Source organism: Peromyscus leucopus, chromosome 5 (genome assembly GCF_004664715.2).
Source record: "Peromyscus leucopus breed LL Stock chromosome 5, UCI_PerLeu_2.1, whole genome shotgun sequence".
In the NCBI taxonomy this organism is placed as follows: Eukaryota; Metazoa; Chordata; class Mammalia; order Rodentia; family Cricetidae; genus Peromyscus; species Peromyscus leucopus.
Window position 1 is genome coordinate 127,781,131 of NC_051067.1, and position 24,502 is coordinate 127,805,632.

Below are 24,502 nucleotides of genomic sequence, written 5' to 3' on the forward strand. Positions count from 1 at the left end.
TGCCTTCAAACCTCTTAAGTGTTTCTAGAATACTCAGTGGTCAGTATGCTGAGCTTTAGGTATTTACACAATATACTTGTCTGCCTTTTGTTAAGGGTGGAGCATAAATTTTTCCATAGGAAATTAAAAAGCAGAAACCAAACCTAGTCCTTTCTACTGGGATCTGCATACCCTTCCAAAATGGACTCTGCTGGAGCTCTGGTCCAAGCGGGCAGAGGCCTCAGCTCTCTAAGCCCTGATGGCTCATGGAAGTGGGACTCCACCTCCCCCGGGCTCTCCTTGAAAAGATGGAGTCAATTGATGCAGTGCCCCCTTTAATAGGTCATCTCTATCTCCTTAGATTTTTTTCCCTAATGTCACGTCTAAACTTGGGCTGGGGAGATGGCCCAGTGGGTGGAGGTGCCTGCTGCCAAGGCTGACAACCCAAATTCAACTCCTGGGACCTGTATGGTGGACCCCTGAAAGGTTTGTCCCATGATCTCCACACAACCAATGTGGCACATATGCCCTACCATATACACAAAATAAACTTAAAAACTCTAACCAATTGGACTCCATCCTGGGAGTTGGTTTGGCGATGCTTTCCGAGCCCCCGACAACCTGCTGGCAATGATCTACAGGCTTCCAAACCCACACGGCACTGCTTGCTGGACAAGGAGCCCAACTCCTAAGGTGGAAAGTACCAGACTTGTTCCTCTCACTGGAGTTTATCCTTTAACTCACCTCATTCTTGGAGAAGATGCTGACACCTAGCAGGGGAACATCACTGTAAACGTGGCCTTATGAGGCTCCAAGGAGGTGTGGGAAACCAGCCAGAACTCGTGTTACTCAACAGCCAGTCACTCATACTACCGAGTTGTATTTTTGGAAATTCTTACAAAATGGACTTTACACATAGTGGGCTGACAACAGAACCGCGGCCCCACAAAAGCAACAGATGACCGGAGTTCTTAGTTCTTTCATGACACAGCAGCACTGTCATTAAATGTCCAAAAGGCACTTTAATGTCAATCACAGACACTTACGAGACAGTAAAATCATGAAAGGTGGACTACAACCAAGTGTGCCGACAGCAGCAACCAGGAGTGGGGCCTGGGCCCTGGCTGGCACTCAGCAGGGTCACTAACTGCAGAGACCGACCTCTACAGCCCATGGGAGTGGGGCCTGGGCACTGGCCGGCACTCAGCAGGGTCACCACCCTATTTATCAGTCTTGCTCCTCAAATGAAAAAGACTCCTGTGGCACGTGAAAGTCTGCAGCTTCGGCAGGGTCCATGACGGCACGGTCACTTGTTCCCGCTCCTCTCTGGTGCTGACAAAGTACATCATTTAGCTACCCTGGAAGAATTTATTTTCTTGATATCAGTGGGGCTTAGAATCAATGTCCCATTTCTGAATTTTCCAACTTGTCCAACTCGTCCATTTGACAAAATGCTGGGAGCCGACTTCTTGGATCTCCTGGGTTGATGGTAAGAGAAAGGTGTCAGACAGTTAGAGCAAGCAGGACCACAGTCTGCGGCCTCTTCTTGTGCAGGCCCCACACCTGCACTGGTCTCTTGCCTCAGGAAGGTGTGGAACACTATTTCCAGGGCGACCCCTCCTCTCTGACGTGACCTCCTGCGCACCCCCAGCCATGTCCTCCAAGCTCCACTTTGCAGGACTCGCTAGCAGCAGACATCACAATGTATGACTTCACAGGTGGGTGCTCCCTCACTGCCATGTCCCTTGAGGGACACGACTCCCTTGGGGCGACTATACCTGGGCACCAACTCTTCCCTGGCACAGAGTGGGCACTCAATTGGCAAAGGCAGTCCTGTGAGAAGGGGCTGAGATGAACAGCCTGGTGTGAAGCACGGCGCCCAGAGGAGAGGGGAATCCTCACCCAAAGCTAAGACAAGACCCAGGCCCTTTGCCCACTATTTCCCCATTTTGCATCAAGATGTTCCACTGTGAGTGTGGGGCATGTCAGGCCAGCCATGCCACCCGGCTTTCTCAAGAGGAAGGCAAGGCTGGTCAGAAATGCCAACCTCAGCTTCTCATGAGTCACTGGAGGTGTCTAGCTTTGATAATAGAGACCAGAGAAGGTGCTGGATTCAGTTCTGATGCAGCTGGCCGATTTGGGGCAGTTTCCTAACCTACCTCCTCTTTACAGGCCCAAGCAGGTAACTGGAGAGGGCTGGGGTGCTGCACCCTCAAGATACCGTGAGGGAACCAACCACAGGCTTGGCCAGTGACGACCCAGCCACTGTGGCCACCACTCACCTGTCCTCCTGTCCTTTCCTCTTCTTTCTCTTGAAAATGTCTGTGTCCCGGGCCTAAATTAACATTAAAGACAATATGTCAGTGATGGATTGTGAACATTCAAAAACAGGGCAAAAGGTTTGTGACAAAAAGCCATATAAATGTCATTTTAAAAACATTTTCAAGTGGATATATTAAACATAAACCAAAAAGTGTCACCCTGAACCCTGTTAGAGAATGTGACAGGCTACTGGGATCTTGTGGTGTATACCTGTGACCTGTACTCAGAAGGCAGAGGCAGGAGTGACAATTCTAAGCCAGCCTGGGCTACATAGTGAGACCTGTCACAAAACCCCAAGGGTTTGGCTGTAGCTTCCATCACTGCCATGACCCCTGGAGGACAGGGCTCCCTTGGGACAACCACAGCCAAGCACCAGCACCTACTGGGCACAGGCAGGCACTCAACAGGCAGACACTGTGGCCACGTCTTTACCCATGACCAGGCCAGAGGCTCAGCTGGCCTGACGAAGTTCAGCTGATCTGACTGGGGGAGGGGGGATTTATTAGGCAATGCTGGTGTCCTGACTGCTTGGCAAGCTGACGGCCAGCATGCCAGCCACCAGGCAGCCCCACCCGCTCAACAGAGGCAAGTGCAGCCACATCACACTCACCACTCTCTTCTCTTCCTCCAGGGCTGCCTTTTTCTCTTTGATTTGTTTCTGTAAAACCTTATAATTCACGTAACTATTTTTCGGAGGCTGAAAGGGAAGAATAAAGACACACCATCAGTTTTTCTCCCACAAACATTAAAAGAGCAGTCCCAGTGCCCTGGCCTGCCCCTTCCCCCAGGCCTGGCCACAGCAGGCGGCCCCTCACCTTGGCCCCCAGCATGATCGCCCGCTCCCGTTCCAGGACTCTCTCCTTTCCTTTGCCGTAGCCTGTGATCCCAAAGCGGTGTACTTCCAAACGAGCCTGTCGGTGCACAGCAGTCAGACCAGCCCCCAACCGCTCCCAGCAGCTCTCAGCCGTGCTGCCCACAGCCAGAGCACTGCAGTGCGGCTGTGGCTGAGGAGGCACCGGCCGGCCCTCGAACCCCTGCTCTCTGGTGGTTCCTCCAGGTTTTATCTCACAGCTGAAGCAATGGATTGTCTCTGCATGAACTAGTGACAGCGCTGGGATTCGGGCAGCACTCGGTACTGTGACTGGATGCTCTCCGCCGAGCCAGTACCAGAGGGGCACTGCTTAGACGAATGCACTTCTCCAAACACGCTGTCCACACGTGGAGGCCGACCACAGCAGGTCAAACACAACTGTTTGCAGGAGGTGGTCACCTACTCTCGGTTGCTGAGTGACTTCCTCCTCTCCCTTTCTCAGGCATCTTAGAAACCTGCTACACTGTGGACACATGTCCCCGTCTTTCTAATTGCCCCTGCATCACTGGCCACTGTGCTGCAACCCTGTGGTAGTGAGTCAGTCACGTGAACACTGTGAGACTAGGTTCACCATTTCCCTAGCCTTGGGACAAGACTCTCCGTTAAAGCTGTCAGTTCATAATAAACAATACAAACTTTAAAAAGGAACTAAAAGCTACCTCAAAGTGCTTACCTTTTCTAGGTTAAATTCTTGAACACCCAGATCTTTTTCAAGAGCCCTTGTTTTATTCTGCAAAGAAAACCAATTTGTATTAGAAACTACCAATTAGCCAGGTATGGTGGCACAGAGCTGTAATCTGAAGAGGAAAGAGGCAGGCAAGTGGCTGCAAGTGTGAGGCCAGCCTGGGCTACATCACGAAACTCTGTCTCAACACAAACCACCCAACAACTCTGTGGATATGTGTATAAAATAAAAATTAAAACACAGCAAAACATCCCCTCCCCAAAGCCCCCCCCTCCCCCCCCGAGAAAATAAGAAATGTTGGCAAGGACACTGAGAAACTGAAGCCCTAATGCCCTGTAGGGAAAAATGCTAAAGGGAAGCTGCTATGGGCACTGTGCGGCGTTTCCTAGGGACAGTAGAGACACTGTGGGCACGTAATTGAGCAGTTCCACCCTGGCAGAGGCTTCCAGAGCTATCTGTGCACTGTACACTAATGTTCACAGTGGCAGTGTACACAACAGCTAAAATACAAGGGCAACCCAGAGTTCCAGTGACAGATGAACAGGTTAAGTGGTTTATGCTTAGCCTCTGTAAGAGAGGAGTCTCTGGGTTGGGTGTAGTTCAGTGGCAGAGTGCTAATGTAGCAAACATAGTCAACCGCTTCAAAAAAATGAACCAAAGAGCAGAACTCTGATACATAACATGTCACTGAGGAACAAGAGGGCACTGTGATATAAGCCAGGCACAGAGGGCAAGTAGTGACCCCATCTTAGAAGGGGCGTTGTCATTTAAGAGGGAGAGCAGAACAGAGGTGGTGGGCTGGAAGAGGGACAGCGGCAGCTCTGCAGGAGGAAGACACTCTGCAGCTGGCAGCTGGCGATGGCTGCTCACCAGTCATCAGTTATGTACCAAACCCTGTTGTGTGTATCTCATCACAAAGAAAAACTGTAAAAGAGGCCTTGGAGCCAGCCCACCATCTAAGTACCAATTCCACACGCTGCCCAGATCTTTACAAACAACTTGCGGAAAAGAGGTGGAGAGCATGCTTTTGTTCTGAAAGGTTATTTTTATTTTATGTGTGCCTAGTTGTATGTATGTGTGCTATGTGTGTACAGGAGTCTGAAGCGCTCAGAAGAGATGCTGTCTCCCCTAGGACTGGAGTCACAGATGGTTGAGTCACCTTGTGGATGCTGGGAACTAAACCTGGGCTCTCTGCAGGAGCAGCAAGTGAGTGCTTTTAACAGCTGAGCCATCTCTTCAGCTCTGAGAGCATGTGTTTAAGGACTCAAGGCTGGACGGTGGTGGCGCACGCCTTTAACCCCAGCACTCAGGAGGCAGAGACAGGAGGATCTCTGTAAGTTTGAGGCCAGCCTGGTCTACAAAGTGAGCTCCAGGACAGCCAGGGCTACACAAAGAAACCCTTGACATGTTTTCTGTTGTTGTTGTTGTTTTTTCTTTTTTTTTCTGAGACAGGGTTTCTCTGTGTAGTTTTGCGCCTTTCTTGGAACTCACTTGGTAGCCCAGGCTGGCCTTGAACTCACAGAGATCTTCCTGTCTCTGCTTCCTGAGTGCTGGGATTAAAGGCGTGCACCACCACCGCTGGCCCCTTGACATGTTTTAAAGACAGGATCTCACTATGTAGCTCTGGCTGTTCTAGAACTCATGATCTAAACCAGGCTGGCCTTGAACTAACAGATCCTCCTTTCTCTGCCTCCCAAGTGCTGGGATTAAAGATGTATACAACTACACCTTGTAGCTGGAAGGTTTCTCCAGTACTGCCTGGTCTTGAAGCCGTGCCCCCCTCCCCCCCCAAAAAAAAGGAATCAAGGCTTTAAGAGGGGAAGACGAAACAAGAAAAAGCAAAGAAACATCTGTCTGTCATGGATCAGACAGAAAGTTGTGCTTGGCAAGGAGCTGGGCAAAGCACAGCTGTCTAAGCAGACGTTTGGAATCGTTTTCCCTTTGTGTTCCTTCTTTCCCAGCGCCCTTCCTTCCCATCTGCTGGGATGACAGTTCTCGGAGAAGCATCATTCCTGGCTAGGGTGAAGCTTTGCTTCCTAATTGTGGGTGGCACTGCTGCTGCTGCAAAGACTTTCAAAATTGTGGCTTTCAAGTCATACCCCCTGGCCATGGCTTCAGTCTACAAGACCTCTAGAAGCTTGAGACCTGGAGACTACTGTCAAAGACAAAGACACTTGACCAACAACAGTCACCATCCAATCCCAGGCCCCGTCTGTCACAGCAGCAAAGGAGAGTTGTAAATGCCATACAACCTCTAAAAAAGACGTTGGCCCCCATGAGGGACAATGGTGCCAGCCAGGGTGGCTGTCCTGCGTTCTCAGGGCAGTGCCTGCCCTACATAGCAAGGCTATCCAATCACAATGCAAACCTCATGTCCCCTGCTTTCTTCTCCATAGAGGACCTGGGCTAGTGAACCTGTCTGTGGGCTAGCTGACTTACCCCAAAGCATTTTCTTCTGTGTTGCTTGGATTTAAAAAAAGAAAAAAATTGCCAGGTGTTGTTGTGGGATGTCTTTCTGTATGCTGTGAATATGTGTTGCTCTGATTGGTTGATAAATAAAGCTGCATTGGCCTATGGCAGGGCAGGATGGAGCCAGGTGGGAAAATCCACGAGAGATAGGGAGAGGAAAAAGGAGAGGCAGGAGACACCAGCCACCACCAGGAGAAGCAAGATGTAAAAGTACCGCTAAGTCATGGCCACATGGCAACTTATAGATTAATAAAAAATGAGTTAAGTTATAAGAGCTAGCAAGCAAGAAGCCTGACATAGGCCATGCAATCGGTAACTAATATTAAGCCTCTGAATTATTATTTTATAAGTGGCTGAGGGACCGTGCGGCCGGGCAGTACTGGAGAAACCTTCCAGCTACAAGGTGTAGTTGTATACATTTTTTAATCCCAGCACTTGGGAGGCAGAGGAAGGAGGATCTGTTAGTTCAAGGCCAGCCTGGTTTAGATCATGAGTTCTAGAACAGCCAGAGCTACATAGTGAGAACCTGTCTTTAAAACATAAAACAAAACATCACCCCACTCAAGAAAAGGAAATGTTATTAGTGGGCTATTGAGATGACTCAGCTTTGGATAAAGGCATTTTCCACAGAGCCTAATGACCTGAGTTTATTCCGTGAGTCCAACGTGGTAGAAAGAGCGAGCTAACTACCAGAGGTTGTCCTCTGACCTCCACACAGGTACACCATGGTGCCCATTACTCCATGCACAAATAAAATGTAGACAAGCTTTTAAGATTATTAGAGTGGGTGGGTAAGTAAACACCCTCTTTTTTTCAAACAAAGACAGTTTTAAAATTAGTAAGGACTTACTCACTTTGGCCAGTATGAAGTGCCTCAACTAGATGACTCTCTTCCTAAAACCTGATCCCCAGGGAGCTCAGAATGAAGAGGGTGAGCTGGATATGCACTCTGTTGTCATGGCTATTTGGCAATGACCTGAGGAGGTATCTTCAGGTCTGGTGATGCCTCTGGCTCCTCCCATTAGTCTTATCAAAGGCCACAGAACCCACATAACCTGTATTCTATCTCCCAAGCAGCAGCTAAGTACACAGCCTGGAAGCCAGAGAGAGCCTGGGGTCAGAACCTGACCTTGTGCTCACTTCAGATCCACAATCCTTTATCTGAATGGCCAGGGTCAGGGTCAAGTTCTGCCTGCTATATTGAACAGTGAGAGGCACAGGACCTTCAGGTGGACTGGAAACCCATCAGCATGTACCTCTATGACAGCTGGGGGCATATCTCAGAGGGAGAGGCTTGCCTGTGTGTGCAAGGCCCCTCCCTGTTCCATCCCTAGCACCAGGGAAATAAACTACTATCTGTAAATTTCATGTCAAACAGGGGAAACAGAAGTGATGCTGAGTGGCCCATGTGGTAAGCAGTGCACTTAAGTGCATACCAGCAACATCACCTCAGCAGACACCAGGCTCCTCTGTGAGCAAACACCTGGGGGAGTCCTGAGGCTTCAGGGAGGCAAGAAGGGGTCAGTGGATGGGAACAATCAACAGCATGTGGGGGCAATGGCAATGGTCGAGCAGTTCCTACAGCAGAGCACGGAGACGAGGACACAGGCCCTTCCCTTCCATCCTCCATTCCTGCCTCTGTCCCCACCTTTTGTTCTGAAACAGGGTCTCTTTATGTAGCCCAGGCTGACCTCTTGAATTCGCACAGATCTGCCTGAGGGTGGGACTGAAGGTGAGCTCAGCCATGGCCTGCTTTGGTCCCTTTTTTTTTTTTTTTTTTTTTTTGGTTTTTCGAGACAGGGTTTCTCTGTGTAGCTTTGCGCCTTTCCTGGAACTCACTTGGTAGCCCAGGCTGGCCTCGAACTCAGAGATCCGCCTGGCTCTGCCTCCTGAGTGCTGGGATTAAAGGCGTGCGCCACCACCGCCCGGCGCTTTGGTCCCTTTTTAGCTAGCCCACTAAGGAGCCTAAGATTCACAGAGCAGTGACAGTGGAGACTGGGCAGCTGGAGGAGGACAGCCCTACTGACACTGCCCTAGGAGCCAAGTGCCACCTGATGGCTTCAGACTACCTGACATACTCACTGCTTCAAAGCCCAAGACTGTCCTTCCTCTCATGAATCCTGTTAAAACAGCTTCTTCCACTGGCTCCTCAAGCCCCAGTCTAGGCCATCCCTATTTCCAACTCAGAATGCTGAGAACAGCCCCTCACTCACTTTGTTGGTTATAATTCATTCGCCACCCAGGGTTAGTCTCTTGAAAACAAGAATCAGATCACCTCCTGCCCCCACTGGAAATTGTCATAGCTGCCCACGTACTTAATTGATTTTTCCTTTGTTTTGTTTTGATTGGAAGGACCTCATCATGTGTTCAGGCTGGCCTGGAACTCTTGTTGGTTTTGTCTGTAATCCTGGCTGGTCTAGGACTTGCTATATAACCAAGGCTGGCTTGACTTCATGGTAATCCTCCTGAGTTCAGGGATTATAGGGTAAGGCATCATATCTGGATGTCTTCATGTACTTTAAAGTACAAAATCCCACAGCTGCCTCTAAGACCTGGGAAGGGATGGCTTCCCAGCTTCTGTGCGTCATCTCATGCCACTGTCCCCTCTGTCCTACTCCTACTGATCTTCCAGCTCTTTGAACCAGTCAGGCAAGGCTGTTTCTCTTGCTTATGTGGCTCCCCATTCCCCTTCCAAGTACCATTTAATACTGAGCATTACCTGCTCAGGGCCTTACTCCCCTGAATACTCTAGTATTAGTCTCTGCCTGTTCCTCTCAGCACCCTACTTGTTTCTGTACATTTGTAACTTTCTAACCACAAACAGCATAGCATTCACACATTCCACTGCAGGTCTCCAGGAACAGCCAGGGAGCAGGCGCACAGTGACCGTGGAATAAAGAATTGCTTACCTAAGTTTCCTAAGTAAAAGGACTTCTGTAGCCACTGTATCAAAGGCAGGGAAGCCTGGGGAGTGCACTTGCAGGTTAAGACATTTGGAGTAGAGCAGCACTGAAATAGTGCCATGATCCCAGATAAGCTCATTAAACCTGTGACAATGTGTGACACAGCTTCATTGTGGAATTTATGCCTTGGGCCCAAGTTCTGTGGGGAAAGGTCATTTTCTGGGTTTAGGCAGGGCCAGACAGCTGGATTATTTCCAAAATTCACCACCACCTTTTCCTTTCTCGAGTTCTCCAATTCCATGAGTGTCTAATGGAGTTCATCACCAGTCACTGTCTCTGCCACCTGCCTTATGATGGTGCTCCTGCTTTGAGGGAACAAGGCCCAATTAATCCTCTGCCACACCGCACTTAGCATGGCTACCTTATTGGCCTCACCTATTAAATTCTCCCCGTTTGCTTGGCATCCCCACACCCCTGCACATCTGTCCTCGGTCCTAGGCTTCAATGCTGACACTACAGCCTCTGCATGGGTGTATGTGTATCTACAGGGTTCACCTGACTCCTTCACTGCGCACACACGCTTTCAAAGGGCAGGGAGCATCTAGGACGTGAAAAATGTCAGCAGATGTAAGAAGTTCCAAACACAGAGGTTCATGAGAAAATCCAAGTACAAGGGAAAGACTCTTGCAGGGGAAGAGACAACCTGACAGCCTGCAGGCATTCTATTATTGAGGGATGGGGACATCCAGACTCACACAATGCCAACTCCTTTGCCCATTCTATTAGTAGGAAAACTTTCCACTCTCAAAAGAAGGGCAAGAGTGAGCACAAGAAGAAAAGGACACTTGAATTAGTGAGGAAGGGTACGGAGAAAGGTCATGTCAGTTTTGAAACTTGGTTAACACGGAAAATACAGCCTGGTCTACAGAGCGAGATCCAGGAAAGGCGCAAAGCTACACAGAGAAACCCTGTCTCGAAAAACCAAAAAAAAAAAAAAAAAAAAAAAAAAAAAAAAAAAACACTGAAAATAATGTTTTCCTACCTTCCCACACCATGGCACAACAGAAAAGACATATCCTTGTAAGCTTCTAAAGTAAGAGGAGATGGCCAAGGGCCATTCCTTGGCCCACCTGTGACAGGTCCCATTGTTGATCATTGAAGCATGAGTGGGAAGCTGACCTAGAGTCCTAAAGAGCAGGTATGACTGACTGCAGCCTGGGGTCCTAATAATCTGAGGAAGAGCTGTGAGCAAGCTACATATGAAATGGCATTTAAATTCAAAAGCACTAATGAATTTGTTTGTGTTTTGCAATACTGCGTAAGGAACTCAGGACCTCCTGCATGCTAGGCAAGGGCTCTATTACTGAACCCCTCAGTCCAAGGAGCACTGTTTAAAACAAGAAGAATGTGGCAAAAATGAGCACTAACACACATTCATACACCCATAGAGAACAATGCTGAACTGTAGCTATCAAAAGATAATGGCCGGCTGCGCGTCTGGAAAAGTCTAAAGGTTAGATTGTAAGCAAAACCGAAGTCATGTTTCGAAGACCTGTTACAGGTATTTCATCAGTTCATAAGACGTCAGTCTGAGGTGGCCAGCAGTTTGGTTCTTGAACGATCTATGAACCGTGTTCAGTTACTTGGGCGAGTAGGTCAGGACCCTGTCCTGAGACAGGTGGAAGGGAAAAACCCAGTCACGATATGTTCTCTGGCACCAAATGAGATGTGGCGATCAGGGGACAGTGAAGTATACCAAATGGGTGACGTTAGTCAAAAGACAACATGGCACAGAACATCCGTGTTTCGACCAGGCCCCAGAGATGTGGCGTATCAGTATGTGAAAAAAGGGGCTCGCATATTTGTGGAAGGGAAAGTGGACTATGGTGAATACATGGATAAGAATAATGTGAGGCAGCAAGCAACAACAATCATAGCTGATAACATTATATTTCTGAGTGACCAGATAAGAGAAAAGGCATGGAACGGATGATTCTTCTTTGATCATTGTTTGGTACAGTCTCCTTTCCAAATCATGTATAGTCTATAGTTTAAAGATAAAGATTAAAAAATTTTATATTAAAAAAAAATGGCCATGTCTCAATCTCAGAAACCTGTTTATGGGACCTTATCTGGAAAAAGGATCTTAGAGTACAATTAAGGCTCTCCAGAGGTGAGAAGCACCCTGGATTTCGGGGAAGTCTTAAAACCAATGATAGGTGCCCCGAGAGAGAGAGGTACAAGAACTACGGGCTTAGACCCATGGGGCTAAGAAGCATGTAAAAGCAAGTTAGAGACTACAGTTATACCACTAGGAGCCATGGGGTGCACAAAGCCACCTTGCCAGAGGCCAGGAAGGCTTCTCTAGCCCTAGAGTCCTCAGAGGGAACATGGCCCTGCCATACTTAGCTTTGGACTTCTGGCCTCTATAATTGTAAGACAAATAATAATTCTCTGTTGCTTTGAGACACTATGTGGTCATTTCTAACAGCTGCCTTAAGACAATGACACAAATCCCATTTTCTTTTTTGATAGATAAAGGTTTATGGGGCATGAGGAAGAATGGCATATATCTGGATTTTAGCAATGAATTTGAAAACCCATTAGTATATTCTTGGCAATGAAGTGGGCGGGGGACACAAGACTATTTGTAGGAGTAACTACTTCACCTTAACAGACTGAATTTGGGGTAAGATTTACAAGTTATCTGAAGGAGAGTGCTGCATAAGAAAATAAAATTACTTTTCCACCAGATTTGAGTTCATGGAGCAAGGGTTGGTGTTTTGGTCAGTGCTCTGTCTTAGAATAGTTGCTGGCATACAGCAGGAACGAGAAAGAACTGGTTTTCTTCTGAGTACTAACAACCAAAAGGCTTATTAAGTAGGAAAGGTTAGCTAAGCATGCCTGGGTTTATCAAAACCTGAAACTCTTCCTTTTGGGGAGGTCGGGTCTCATCAGATAGCTCTGGATGACTTGGAACTCACTATGTAGACCAGGCTAACCCTGAATTCAGAGACCCAACTGCTTCTGTCTCCTCCTGAGTGCTGAGATTAAAAGTGTAGCTATGTGAAAAATGTCAGCAGATATAAGAAGTTCCAAACATAGAGGTTCATGAGAAAATCCAAGTACAAGGGAAAGACTCTTTCAGGGGAAGAGACAACCTGACAGCCTGCAGGTATTCTATTATTGAGGGATGGGGACATCCAGACTCACACAATGCCAACTCCTTTGCCCATTCTATTAGTAGGAAAAGTTTCCACTCTCAAAAGAAGGGCAAGAGTGAGCACAAGAAGAAAAGGACACTTGAATTAGTGAGGAAGGGTACAGAGAAAGGTCATGTTAGTTTTGAAACTTGGTCAACAATGAAAATAATGTTTTCCTACCTTCCCACACCATGGCACAACAGAAAAGACATATCCTTGTAGGCTTTTAAAAGTGTAAGCCACCAATGCCTGGCTAACCCTAAAACTCTTAAGATAGTCTTGGTTCCTTGATTTGCAGCCGGCTATCTCCAAAGCACTTAGCAATTAATATTCGGCTGACTAGAGTGTTTCTGTATACTTGAGGTCTCAAGGCACTAATGTCCTAAATTGACCCAACATTCACACCAATACCGAGATGTCCCCTTTGTTTTGGGGTATTGGACTTGGGAACTCTGGTTGGTTGGTCGGTCAGTCAGCCCACCCACAGATGGATAAGAACCCAGTGCTGAGTCCTGAGAATCATTTACCAAATGTTAGAGCCTGAAGGTAGCGTTGGGGCCCCAGTTACAGTCTATGGCCACCTAAAGTACCCTAACCACCCAGGCACAGACCAGCAGATTCATTACCTTTGTGTGCTCCTCTTGATCTGATTTTGGCTTTCTTTTTTTACTGTTGCTTTGAAACTCCACCACTTCCACTAGCTTGCTGTTGTTCTTTAGGGGAGAGGGCGATACTGCAGTAGCGGCAGGGACTTCTGGTCCTGAAGGGGGAGCTGAGGGGACAGCAGGAGCAGAGTGCAGCTCTTCTTTGAGCTCCTTGAAAAAGCTGGAAGCACTCTTCCTCTGGCCTCTTACAAGAACTCCAGGCAGAGGAAGTGACTCTGCTGTCACATCTGCTATTGTTTCCACGTCTCTCTTCTTTTCTCTCTTCTTTCTGATCCTTTTATGCTCTTTTTCAACCTCCGTCTCTCCTGTTTGTTTCAACATAAAAGAAAATTTTAGAAGTATTTTGGTTTAGTTAACCCCAATACCCAATGAATGTCACTGTGCATATGGCCCAGGCCCAGGCACCCATGTGTACAAATAAACAAACTGTCTGGGACTAGAGTGCTTGCTGCCAAGCCTGATGACTTAAGCTTGATCCCCAGGACCCACATAGTGGAAGCAGAGAACTGACTTGCGTTAAATTGTCTTATTTTAACAGGGTGGAGGTGACAAATACACACCCATACAGATACCCCCCTGCCCATAAATAAATGTAACCTGAAAAGTAAAAACACAACTTTGTTTTTTTTTTTAAAAAAAAAAGAGAAAGAAATTGTTTTTCTTCAAGTAGGGTGTTTCTGCACCATTTTTAGAAATCAAAATGTCGTCATTCTTGCCTAGGTAGCTGTATGTGTATCTCTGACCATTATTAATACGATTGCTCTAGCCCTCACACTTGATCCTTACTTAGTGGCATCAGAATCGTTAGTTCCCAGGACTGTAACTCAAAATCCGCCCATTTGTTGTATTAAAAACATTTGCCCCCACAGGAGTATTGCTTTTTACCGCATCGCAGGGTTACAAGTACGTGTCCCTGTCTTCCTCTTTTCTTTCAGTTATGAATTAAAGAAAATACAGGAAAAATGCCGTAATTTAAATACCTTTACTTTCTACTAAATTTCTCATCTTCTGTTTGTTTCCTCTGCTCAGGCTCTCAACAGAGACCTGAAATCTGAACCAGAATTCTAGGCCTCATTACTGACCTACAGTATGAGCGAGAGCAAGAGCTCTCTAAACACCGGCTGTGTGCTCACTAAACGTGTACTTGGAGCCAACTGAACTCTGGCAGTATGGGTCTAAAAAACGGTCCGGGTCACTGGAGCAGCTAACAGTGAATTTCACCATATGTGGACATAAATCGGATTTAGGATTTTAAAAATTAGTCTTAAAACTAGGAAAGTCGAAGGTCAAGTCTTGTCTGTCCTCCACTCCATGGACACAGAGAACCTATCTATTCAGGACAAGTCAACCCAGCGCAAAATGTGATATTAGGCCCTAGGCCTTGAGATCCGAGTTCTGAAGGGTAACCTTTAACAAGTTCCGTTAGCTATTGGTGCTTGTTTCTCTGTAACAAAGAGATCCATGTAGGGATATGTTAAGGGTTGCTCTGACAGTAAATGGGAACACACAAGAGCATGTACACCCGGTACGTTCTTCTTCATTCTAAGCTATGTCTTTAACCGTGTAAATGAGCTTAGAATTTTGAGTAACCGCTCCAAAATAAACATAATACAGCGTTTGCAACGTGTTTGGTTCTAAAACTCAGGTAATCCACATGTGAGCTCTTCAGCCTGCGAGTAACTGTCCTTTTGCCTATGTGCCAGACAGTTGCCTGTCTTAAGTAATACGCTCTGATTTTTCTTTTCCGCACAGTGAGAAAGAGAGCGAAAGGTCGGCCAAGATGTGGCTGAGAAAGTCTCAGAGAGGGAGGCACCGCAGGGGTAAGTCCAGCCCGCCGGCATGGCGCCAGGAGATCGGGTGACCCGGGCTGGCCCCAGGTGGCCCGGGGTCCCGCCGTCCTCGGCCGCCTCTTCTCGGGAGCCACGCTCACCCAGGTCGTAGAGGTTCCGAAGCACGGCATCCAGGAGTGTCTCAGAGCTAGGAGGCTCGGTGGAGTCCGATTCTCGTTCCGCCGCCATGGGACTCTGCACGGATCTCCAAATCCAGCCCACAATCCACCACTTCCGCTTCCGGCGCTCCTGCGCGTGCTCCACTGGGCCCTGCGCGGCCTCCGTCCTGGTTAAGATGGCGGCGCCCGGGGTCCCGTGCGGTGGCCGTACTGAGTGCCACCGCCCTGGGCAGATTGGAGCCGCCCCGTTCGAAAGAACCGCCCCCAGCCGCTGCACCCTGGCCGCGTAGCAGACGAGCCCAGGCCCCGCCCGGGACGGCAGCCGCGCCATGGACGTTCCTAGCTCTTCCAGTTCCCGCTTCTCGGTCAGCTCTGCCAGCCCCGGCACTGTGCTCCTCTATGCGGTAGGCGCCTAGGGGACTGAGGCCCGGGGCGACGTCTCGGGAAAGGACAGCCCCTCCTGACCCCTTGTCCCCAAGCCCATAACCCCTGTCTTAGAGAGCAGGTCATGACGTCCCTCCGTGCAGGATTTGGGTACTTGGCTTGGTATCCACAGCAACCATGTGTCTGCGTCTCGGTAAACGTGTCTGCTTCTACAAGTTTCTGTCGATGGTGGCTCCCCTGTCCCTTTGCCCTGTCAGGCCTGGAGCCCCGCACACCAGCACTAAGGGGGAATTGGAGGCTCCCCTGTCCACCGAGGGCGTGTCGGCAGAGTTCTGCCGGTTGAGAAACCTGCAGGCTGACCTAGCCCGAGAAGACTTGGCTCTCCACCTCCTGCCTTTTTTTTTTTTTCTTCTTTGAAGTATTCCTGGGAGAAAAATATTCGACAAGAATATGCGAGTAGAGTTTTTTAACACTCTAATTTAGGAAGACTTGGAACTTCTGGAAATTACTGTCTTTTATTCGTTATTTTTCCGCAAGTTGTTGGATAGGACTCCCATTACCTCTGCCTTCACTACAACTTGCCTCTACACCCCCCCCCCTCCAGAATTACTTCCTCTTCTGGTTTTAACTGGTGGTTTGCCTGGTTTAGTTTCCAACAGAATGTTGGTCGCTTACAATATTCATGAGCTTACAGTATTCATTATCAAGGTGGAAGCTTTGTACCCCTTCACCCCGTGAGATTGTACAATCCTGGGGGACAGTTTATTATGTTGTGTGTATGAGTGTTTACTTGCATGTATGTATGTGCGCTATGTGGTCTGGAAATTGAGTTAAAATTGTGACCTGCCATGTGGGTGCTGGGAAAGGAATTGCTCTTAACCCTTGGAGCTATCTCTCCAGCCCCGAGGAATTTATTTTTAATAGCTCATTTTTGAAACAATCTTCGTGGTTTGTACTCTGCTTTGACATTAGCTATGAAACCCCAGGCTGTCCTGGACCTTGCAGTCCTCATGTCCTAACCTCCAGAGAGCTAGCACTACAAGTCTACACCACCACTCTTGACAAATAATGCCTTTAAAAGGATATTTCCATGGCTTGGCAATTAACACCAGTTTCTGCCTTAAGTCCAGTGTAGTGTTAGCTTGTGTAGAAATATCAAAAGAGAAGAAAAAAAAAAACCCACGAAAGAGCAAAGCAAACAAACTTCCTGGTTTCTAAGAAAATATTGCTACCTTGAGACTAGGACAATATCTTTTGGAATGTGGGCAAACTTCCTTCACTGTCTCTTAAGAAGTTTACATTTATGATTTCTGTGAACTGCTGCTTTGAAGCTCATGGCTGGAGCCTCTCTCATTGACCTCACCACACAGTTTGTTGGAAATACTTCATTGTTTTACAGTTTGTTCTTCTAACGCAGTTGTGTTGGGAAAGGAGATTATTGTATAGATCCAACTCAAGAAACTTCTTGGCCTTTAAATGGGTTTGTGTGGGGATTGGAATTTTCCTTGCATATGTTAATAAAAAGGAGTTGGTTTTTACTTCATCTATGTTTTCTTAATCATAAGACATTTGTCAACTTTCTGTGTGAATAACTAAGTCAACTGGCCATGAGCATTTCCACTTTTGAAGCTGGACAGTAGCCTCCTCCCTTTTCCACCTTTGGTGTTTTGAGACAGGGTTTACTCTGTGTGAGTTCCACCTGCCTCTGCCTTCCACCTGTGTGAGTTCCACCTGCCTCTGCCTTCCACCTGTGTGAGTTCCACCTGCCTCTGCCTTCTGCCTCTGCCTTCCACCTGTGTGAGTTCCACCTGCCTCTGCCTTCCACCTGTGTGAGTTCCACCTGCCTCTGCCTTCTGCCTCTGCCTTCCACCTGTGTGAGTTCCACCTGCCTCTGTGCCACCACGGCCTGACTCAGTCACCTTTAACAGATTCTGGCTAATCTCTGTGACTGCACAGCTGATGACCATGATAGCCTACTGCAGACTGCCTAACTTCTTCCACTACACTTTTAATTGTGCAATACTTTCTGTCTAATCTGTAGTTCTTTAGTGATATTAAGATATTGCTAATGATGGCAAACATTAGGAGTGCCTGCAGTCTTCCAGTTTTTATTTTCAGTGCCAAAGACTGCCTTGCCTCTAAGGACACAGGAAGTGGTGAATGTAAACAGTACAATTAAGTGGGATAAATAAGGGCAGTGACTAAAGCATGCATTGAATGTTGTTGGAGTCAAGGGAAGGGACATCTGGTTCATTTGGGGATTTTAGAAGGATTCTAAGAAATGACACCAAGACTGTGTTGCTGTAGTGTGAATGCTGGGAGGTGGGGACTGCTGAAGTAATTAGGTAAGAAAATCACTGCCTTGCATGTGTGGGGAAACTGATTAGAGAATGATAAAGAAAACAGAAGACAAAATTAAGAACATAAGCTAAAGATGTTTCCTAAAAGAATTTCACATATCATGGGTATTCTGGGTATTTGTGCCTTTTTATCAAGGATTAAATCTTCTCAGTGTGTTTATGCTCTAGAAAGCCTAAGAAAACCATTAGGCTTCTGGCATGATTATCTGCATTAGTAATGTCTTTCATTCTGAAGACTGTAGGTAGGAAGAAACTCAGGGTGGGGAAGATGTGTGACTCGTAAGCATGGAGATCAGTTAGGACAAATGACTAAGGCAGGCAGGGGGTGAAGCCCAGTGAGGCTGGGAAGCACAAAGCATGATGGTTTTATGTGTGATACTTAGGGCAGGAGATCCTTGGCCTTGGGAACCAGTTGTATCTGGGACGCAAAGAAAGTGGGGGCAGTCTGAAGTAGGCTGTTGGGTTCCTGTGGTTTGGCAACTGGGCAGATGATGATCTCTCAAAGATAGGAAGTACAGGGGAGGAGCAGGTTTAGTCAGGTAACAGAGCAGTTTCGATCTGGGATGTAAGATTGTCAGCTGTGGATTATCAAGATCTGGACCAGATACATCCTAAATGTTTGGGAGGCATCTGAGTAGAGTTAGGAATGTGGTACCCAAGCAAAAGAGGAGGGCATGGATTTGGCAAGTCAGTGATAGGTAGAATGTTTTTGAAGCTAGAAGTGCACTCTTGCCCTGAGAGAGTGTGTGTGTGTGTGTGTGTGTGTGTGTGTGTGTGTGTGTGTGTGTGTGTCAGTGTGTCCCAAGTGCACAATCCAGATCCCTGGTTGCTTGTTAAAGTTCCAGTGAAGGGTCCAGATCCTTAGGATATCCCACCTCAGACCTGCCATTGCTCCTGCTCTGATTTTATCAGTCTAGTCCTGCTCACTGGACTTCACCACCCTGGCTTTGTATTTCTCAGGAAGGAAGTGTTCATGGTCCCTTCTGTGTGGCAGAACTTTATCTTGCTGACTCTTTTTAATATCAAGGACCCACCTCAAACATTTCGTGAACCACTCAGTATAAAGTTTTATCTTCTTGAGCTCGTTCAGTGGTGGGTCACAGTGGTCTTTGTACTGGCTGGCCAGAGCTAATTGTTAAATATTCATGGTATTGGTAAGCCCATTGGTAAAACATAGCCATTAATGAAAACCAAAGGTTAAGTCACATAAATTTATACTTAAATATATTTTATACAAAATAAAGATAAGTATTACTGAATAGCATTTCCCAGTTATTTACTGAACATTACTGTTTTCTCTGTTTGAAAGTTGTCCTCTTAGGGGAAGGTAGCACACACTCCTGTATCATCTGCTGCTGCACATCTGGAGGTCATTCTGGTGTGAGCTGGCCTTGGTGGCAGTACATGTGCCACAGAGTGCCGAAGCCTGGGCTCCACTGCATACTGCCTGCCAGTGAATCACTCAGTGACCTGATCTTGTCTGTGTGTGCTGAAGGGCATTTTCCTGTCTGGATAGTGTCTGCTTGCCCTCTTAGTGCTGTATTCCCAGCCTGTAGCAAGGAGCCTGGTGCACAGAGAGCTCTGAGGGATCACTTGCTGAAGGAAAGCAGTGGAGAGGGAGGCTGTGGGAGGGCCCAAGGTACAACCCAAGGTGGGGGACGTACTTCATCCCGACCTTCCTACTGGACTGTGTTCTTGGGTAAGTAGCCATTCGAATGTGTTTACTTGCTGGCAGAAAGTAATGCTTCTGCATGCTGCTGTCCTTTGCACAGGAGGAGCAGGTGGTGGGGACCATGCTGATCTGGGTTCATAAAAAGGTGTGGGCTTAGCTTTACCGGAACTAGAGAACCAAGGTGATGGGGGTAGAGGGTTGGGAGGGTTGCCAAACCTCATTGTCAAGCTTTTTCAAAATATATATGCCCGGTCCTCTTGCCCTCTTAGTCCTGGACTCAATGCATTCCCTGCTGATAATGACACTGTCCTCTTTCCACTCCTGAGACCACTAATGGGAAGCTTCTAAGTTCCCACTTGCCCTTACATTATATAATAGTAGTTTGTTGAGTCCAGGTTTGAGCTGTTACTTTATTGAGAACTGTAAAGTTCAAGAAGGCTTTCCAGTCTTACGAGCTGCAATTAGCAAGGACAAATGACAGGTCCTGCCTTTGGGATCATTTTTAGCATGCATAGGTATGCAGGTACAGTGTGAGCACATATGTATTAGATGTGACTAGCAGGCAGAGAGGTCCTGAGCAAGGTGTGAGTGATTCTATGGAGAGTTCCTGAGAGCCTTCTCAGTGGAATGATGCTGCAGCAGGTACAGCAGAGCAGCAGGACCATCCAGACAGATGCCCACATGTCCAGAAGGATGCCAGCAAGTCCTCTTGTGGCAGAACAGCACACTAATCAGGGAGTAAACAGTGAGTTAACTGTGTCTCAGCGGACAGGTCAGATTTAACAGATCTTACCTGACTCTGAAAGTGACAGGCCTTATTCTGAGCAGTTGGAACTCATTTAAGTATTTTTAAGAGTGAGGGATAGCCTGTGTTTTGAAAAGCATACAATTTGCTGGCAGAAGGATGGACTCGGTACATTTAGGCAAGGAGGCTATTGAGATTATGAGTGCAGGCTGCCGGGTAGCCTAGCTGAGGGTAGGTCTGTGGATGCTGAGTAGATGTTATACATTCTCAAAGGCCACAATAACAGAATTGGGTGGAATGATGCCCAAAGGTGTAGCTCAGGTAGTGGTTAATAGTTAAGATTTCAGGAAAATAATCATGTTGTAGAACCACACCAAAAGTGGGTAGGTTTTGGAGAAGTGTTGGAAATTCAGAACTTATGATGGGAGAAGAGAATCAGGTGCAAGATTCGGAAGCACGTGTAATTAGTGTTTTAAGCTTGCTGTGGGGCCATGGAAGTGACTCAGTAGGAGAGCACTTGCCTAGTATGCTTGCTAAAACCCCTGGATTTCATCTGTAACCCCCCCCCCCCACACACACACAAATAAGATGAAAGGAGAGGAAACAAAGCAGCCAATCCAGGGAACAGGTGAGTACCCAGCAGGTGTGGAAGGCGAGGGACAAGGGCTGGAGGAGGTGAGGGGAGAACTCCCCCAGCTTAAGTCATTGAACTGGAGGAAGGAGGTAGGTTTTTCTCCAGAGAGAGCACTGAATTAAATACCAAAGTGGGGAATTTCACTGGAGGTAGGGAAAGAAGAGCAGGCGAGGCTGGCCCAGCCAAAGCAAAGGCTCACACAGAAAACGCTGTGGGGTTGTGTTTAAGGACAGTTGTGCCTTTTCATGTAATTCCAAGAAGTGAAATGCAACCTGAGTGTGCCACATTAAGGTTAATTACATTAAAATAGAGGAAGACAAAAATAATGGAAGAAATTTAAATGACAAGGAAAGACGTTTATGACATGTGAAAAAAAAGTTGGCAGTCTCAGTGTGTGTCTGTTGGGAGAGACATGTCCCTGTGCTTAGGAACAAGCATTCCTTAGAGTAATCTCTACATTAGGGGATTACACATAAAGTTAGAGGTTTTTTGTTTGTGCTTTCCCTGCATTTTCTGAATTTTTAAGTGAGCACAAGTCACTTTGGTAATTCAAAAAAAAAAAAAAAAGATGAAACGTGGTTAAAAAAAGATGTTGTGAAATATGGTAATTATGTAGCAATTAAGATGTTTTTAAACAGTATTTACTATAAGGTAAATTGTATTTGGCATGGCCCCTGTTTTGAATAAGATATACTCATATTTCTGTAGGTGTAAATAAAAAAAATATGGAAGCTACTTCTGGGCTACAGTGCTGATTGCCTAATGTTGCCATAAACAAGTGTGGCAATCAGTGTAAGGAGCCACAGATGCTACCAAGCTGTGTCTGTGCTGCTCCTAGGAGGCAGGTGACCCTGAACCTTGGGTTTCCTGTGGACTGGTGAAGACAGCTGCTCAGAGGTTGTAATGGAGATTGTTCTTATCCATGTCAAGCTCTCAGAATAGACCTGGCACTTAGCAGCTGGCAGCGGTCACTGTGATCATTATCATTATCACTCCTCATTACTTGGTCAGGAAAGCACTGTTCTAAGAGCACTCCTGTACTCTGAAGCCAGTGCAAGGGCTTGGTGGATGGAAACAAGCTGGACCCACAAGAGCTGAGCACAAGTGGTGAGGTAGAGCAGATTGCTTATTTTATTGACATAGTTTTGTTTTGAGACAGTCTCATGGTAGACTAGGCTGGTTTTGAACCTTGATGGTTTTCCCCTACCTCTGAAAGGCAAGGACTATATAGGCTTGCACCACCACACCCAAGTTTGAGGCTTCGGATACATGATTTATTTTTTTAAAGCTAAATAGAGGCAGACGAAACAAGTTTGTCAGTATAGTACTGAGTTTACAAAGATAGCCATCAGAAATAGGCTGGTCAATAGGCCGGGGCCTCTGCTCAGTGTTGGAGGGCTTGTAAAGCATGTAACAGGCCTTAGTTCAGTCCCTGGTCCAACCAAATCAAACCAAACCACAGGTTCCCATTCCTGGTGGATTAGCCTATAATCCCAGCACTTGGGAGGTGGGCAGTGGAGATGAAGATTAGGAGTTCAAGGTTGTTTTTGGCTATATAGAGAGTTTGAGGCCAGTTGGGGCTACATAAAGCCCTGTATAATATTAATAATTTGGGACCACATAAAACTATCTAATGATAATAGTTCAGTATCAACTTATTGATCATGGTGTTGACATTTTTTTTCTCTGTCTAGGAATCTAATATTAGAATACTCTTGCTCGAGTGCTGTGAAGTAAACATTTGGGCGGAGGGAAACTTTAGTAATCCATCCTTTCCCAATAGGGGCTCCTCACTGTCTTTCTTTTCCTTCACAGAAAGAGCTCAAAAAGTGGGATGAGTTTGAAGACATCTTAGAAGAGAGGAGGCATGTCAGTGACTTGAAATTTGCCATGAAGTGCTACACACCCACCTTGTATAGGGGAGTCACTCCCTGCAAGCCAAGTGACATCAAGTCCATTGTTCTCAATTCTGAAGAGATTCACTATGTCATTAAGCAGGTAAGAACATCGTTCTTCAGGCACAGCCAGCCTCCTCCACTGTAAGAGGGACCTTCTCTTGGTTATCTGAATTTATTTTATCATCTCAAATATACTTTTAGGTTTAGCTACATGACACTCCAATGTGTGCTGTCATTTTGTTAAGACTGGAAGGCTAGTCCAAGAAGTAGTATGGTGCCAGTGGCATAGTAAACTATGAGACACAGCTTGCTAGTGGAAGAGCCCACAGTCTGAATGTGCTAAGTAGTTATGAGCAAAGCTAATTTGGTGTAGAGAGTAGGGAAGGTTTTGTTGTTGACAGGAGCTCCAAGTCTTCCTAGTGAAGGGGGTGAAGAGAGTTCTTAGCTGAACAGATCACATCAGACCTCCACATTAAAACGTCAAGAGAAGCTCTGAGGAATCCTGTGTCTGGTCTCACTCCTGTATCTGTAGCTTTTCAAGAAGCCCACACTTTGGGAGCCACAGTTTGTTTTCAGAACAGGAGGTCGAAGAGAAGGTTTACGTAAAATGTTGGAAGTGGTTCAGTCTGAGCAGCGGAGGAGAGAGACAGTGGTGAAATGCAGCAGACTCCAGTGGTAAGGGAGGCTTAGCAGGGGCTTGGAAGCCCCGTGGAAGGACTGGGTTTTGTTTACACAGTGCCATGCCCTCAGATGCTCAGATGGAGTGTGCCATCCAGATGGATGCAGGAGCACTGTTCTGGTTTTACCGTAGATACCGACTTTGACCCATGCCCTTAATCGCTTCCTTTGCGTGGCCTCTCACATCATGGAGATGTTATCAGTTCTCTGTGGTTAGGCCTGTTTCATGACAGAAGACAAGTTTCCTCTCCAGTTAACACTCAGGGACAGTACTCTGGAGTACCCAAGGCATTTTTGCAGTAAGTTAACTCCAGTCAGGCATGTCTGGGTTAGATGGGCTGGGTTCTCAGATATGCATCATTATGTGGAAGCACCATGGCATCCTTACATGAAACTAGGGAGCACAGTTCGCATATCCCTAGGCTAAGTGGTATGCGTATATGGTGGAGCTTACTGCTTATTGATCCAAGTTGAACAAAACATAAGATTAAATCAGCAAGAAAGAAAATGATTCTGTCTGTCCTGATTAAATATTTGATACCTGAGGGTGTCCCTAGAGAAGCAGCATACTGCTTGTTTTGTTTTGATTTGGTTTCTTTGCCACCCTAGGGATGGAGTCCAGGGCTCTTTACATGGTAGGCAAATGCCCTACAACTGAGCTGCATCTCCAGCCCCATGCATATGGTTTTTTTTTTTCCAATGTGCATGGGAAGAGACTTTGAGACAGAGTCTCCTGTAGCTCAGATTGATCTTTAGTCCTTTTGTTCCTACCTTCTCGGTGCTGAGATCACAGGGACGCATCACCAGCTTGACTTAGAGTGACTTTTTCCTCCATATGTTGGGAGGTATGTGTGTGAATAATAGTGTACTATATAGTAAGTACGTATGCTAGTAGCATGCTTGTTTATCATTATGCAGCATTGCATGCTAGGCATAATTATTGGGGCTCTCCTTTTATAGGCTGGCGGTTCTGTCCTTCTCTCTGTGACCTTCTCCAGTGCCTCTTGTGTGGTGGACATTCAGGAAACCTCTTTGAACTGATAAGTGAAGCAGCATACCTTGACCCCTTTACAGAGATGGATGCAG

General features: G+C 46.8%; 2 protein-coding genes and 1 pseudogene across 5 annotated transcripts in view; 2 read left to right on the top strand and 1 right to left on the bottom strand.

The window, feature by feature from the left end:
* Positions 1-843: 843 nt before the first annotated feature.
* C5H1orf131 (chromosome 5 C1orf131 homolog) lies at positions 844-15,401 on the bottom strand. 2 transcript variants are annotated; one of them, XM_028889782.2, is made up of 7 exons: positions 15,028-15,401; positions 13,059-13,402; positions 3,846-3,902; positions 3,117-3,212; positions 2,912-2,998; positions 2,262-2,314; positions 844-1,457 (listed from the first exon to the last, which is right to left on the bottom strand). In XM_028889782.2, the coding sequence occupies exons 1-7, from the start codon at positions 15,374-15,376 to the stop codon at positions 1,325-1,327; spliced, it is 1,119 nt and encodes a 372-aa protein (XP_028745615.2). In that variant the 5' UTR covers positions 15,377-15,401; the 3' UTR covers positions 844-1,324. The 2 variants fall into 2 exon arrangements, with proteins under 2 accessions (XP_028745615.2, XP_037062251.1); XM_037206356.1 differs by lacking the exon at positions 3,117-3,212.
* Positions 10,681-11,319, top strand: LOC114707137 (annotated as a pseudogene).
* The window catches only part of Gnpat (glyceronephosphate O-acyltransferase), a 28,760-nt gene continuing 19,599 nt past the window's right edge, over positions 15,342-24,502 (top strand). The window contains exons 1-2 of one of the 3 annotated variants that reach the window (XM_028889778.2): positions 15,342-15,449; positions 22,656-22,838. In XM_028889778.2, coding sequence (XP_028745611.1) covers positions 15,375-15,449; positions 22,656-22,838 — 258 coding nt within the window. In that variant the 5' untranslated portion in view covers positions 15,342-15,374. Of the gene's footprint in view, positions 15,450-19,395; positions 19,489-22,655; positions 22,839-24,502 lie in introns of those variants that run through there. The other 2 variants (XM_028889780.2, XM_028889781.2) reach the window with 2 other exon arrangements.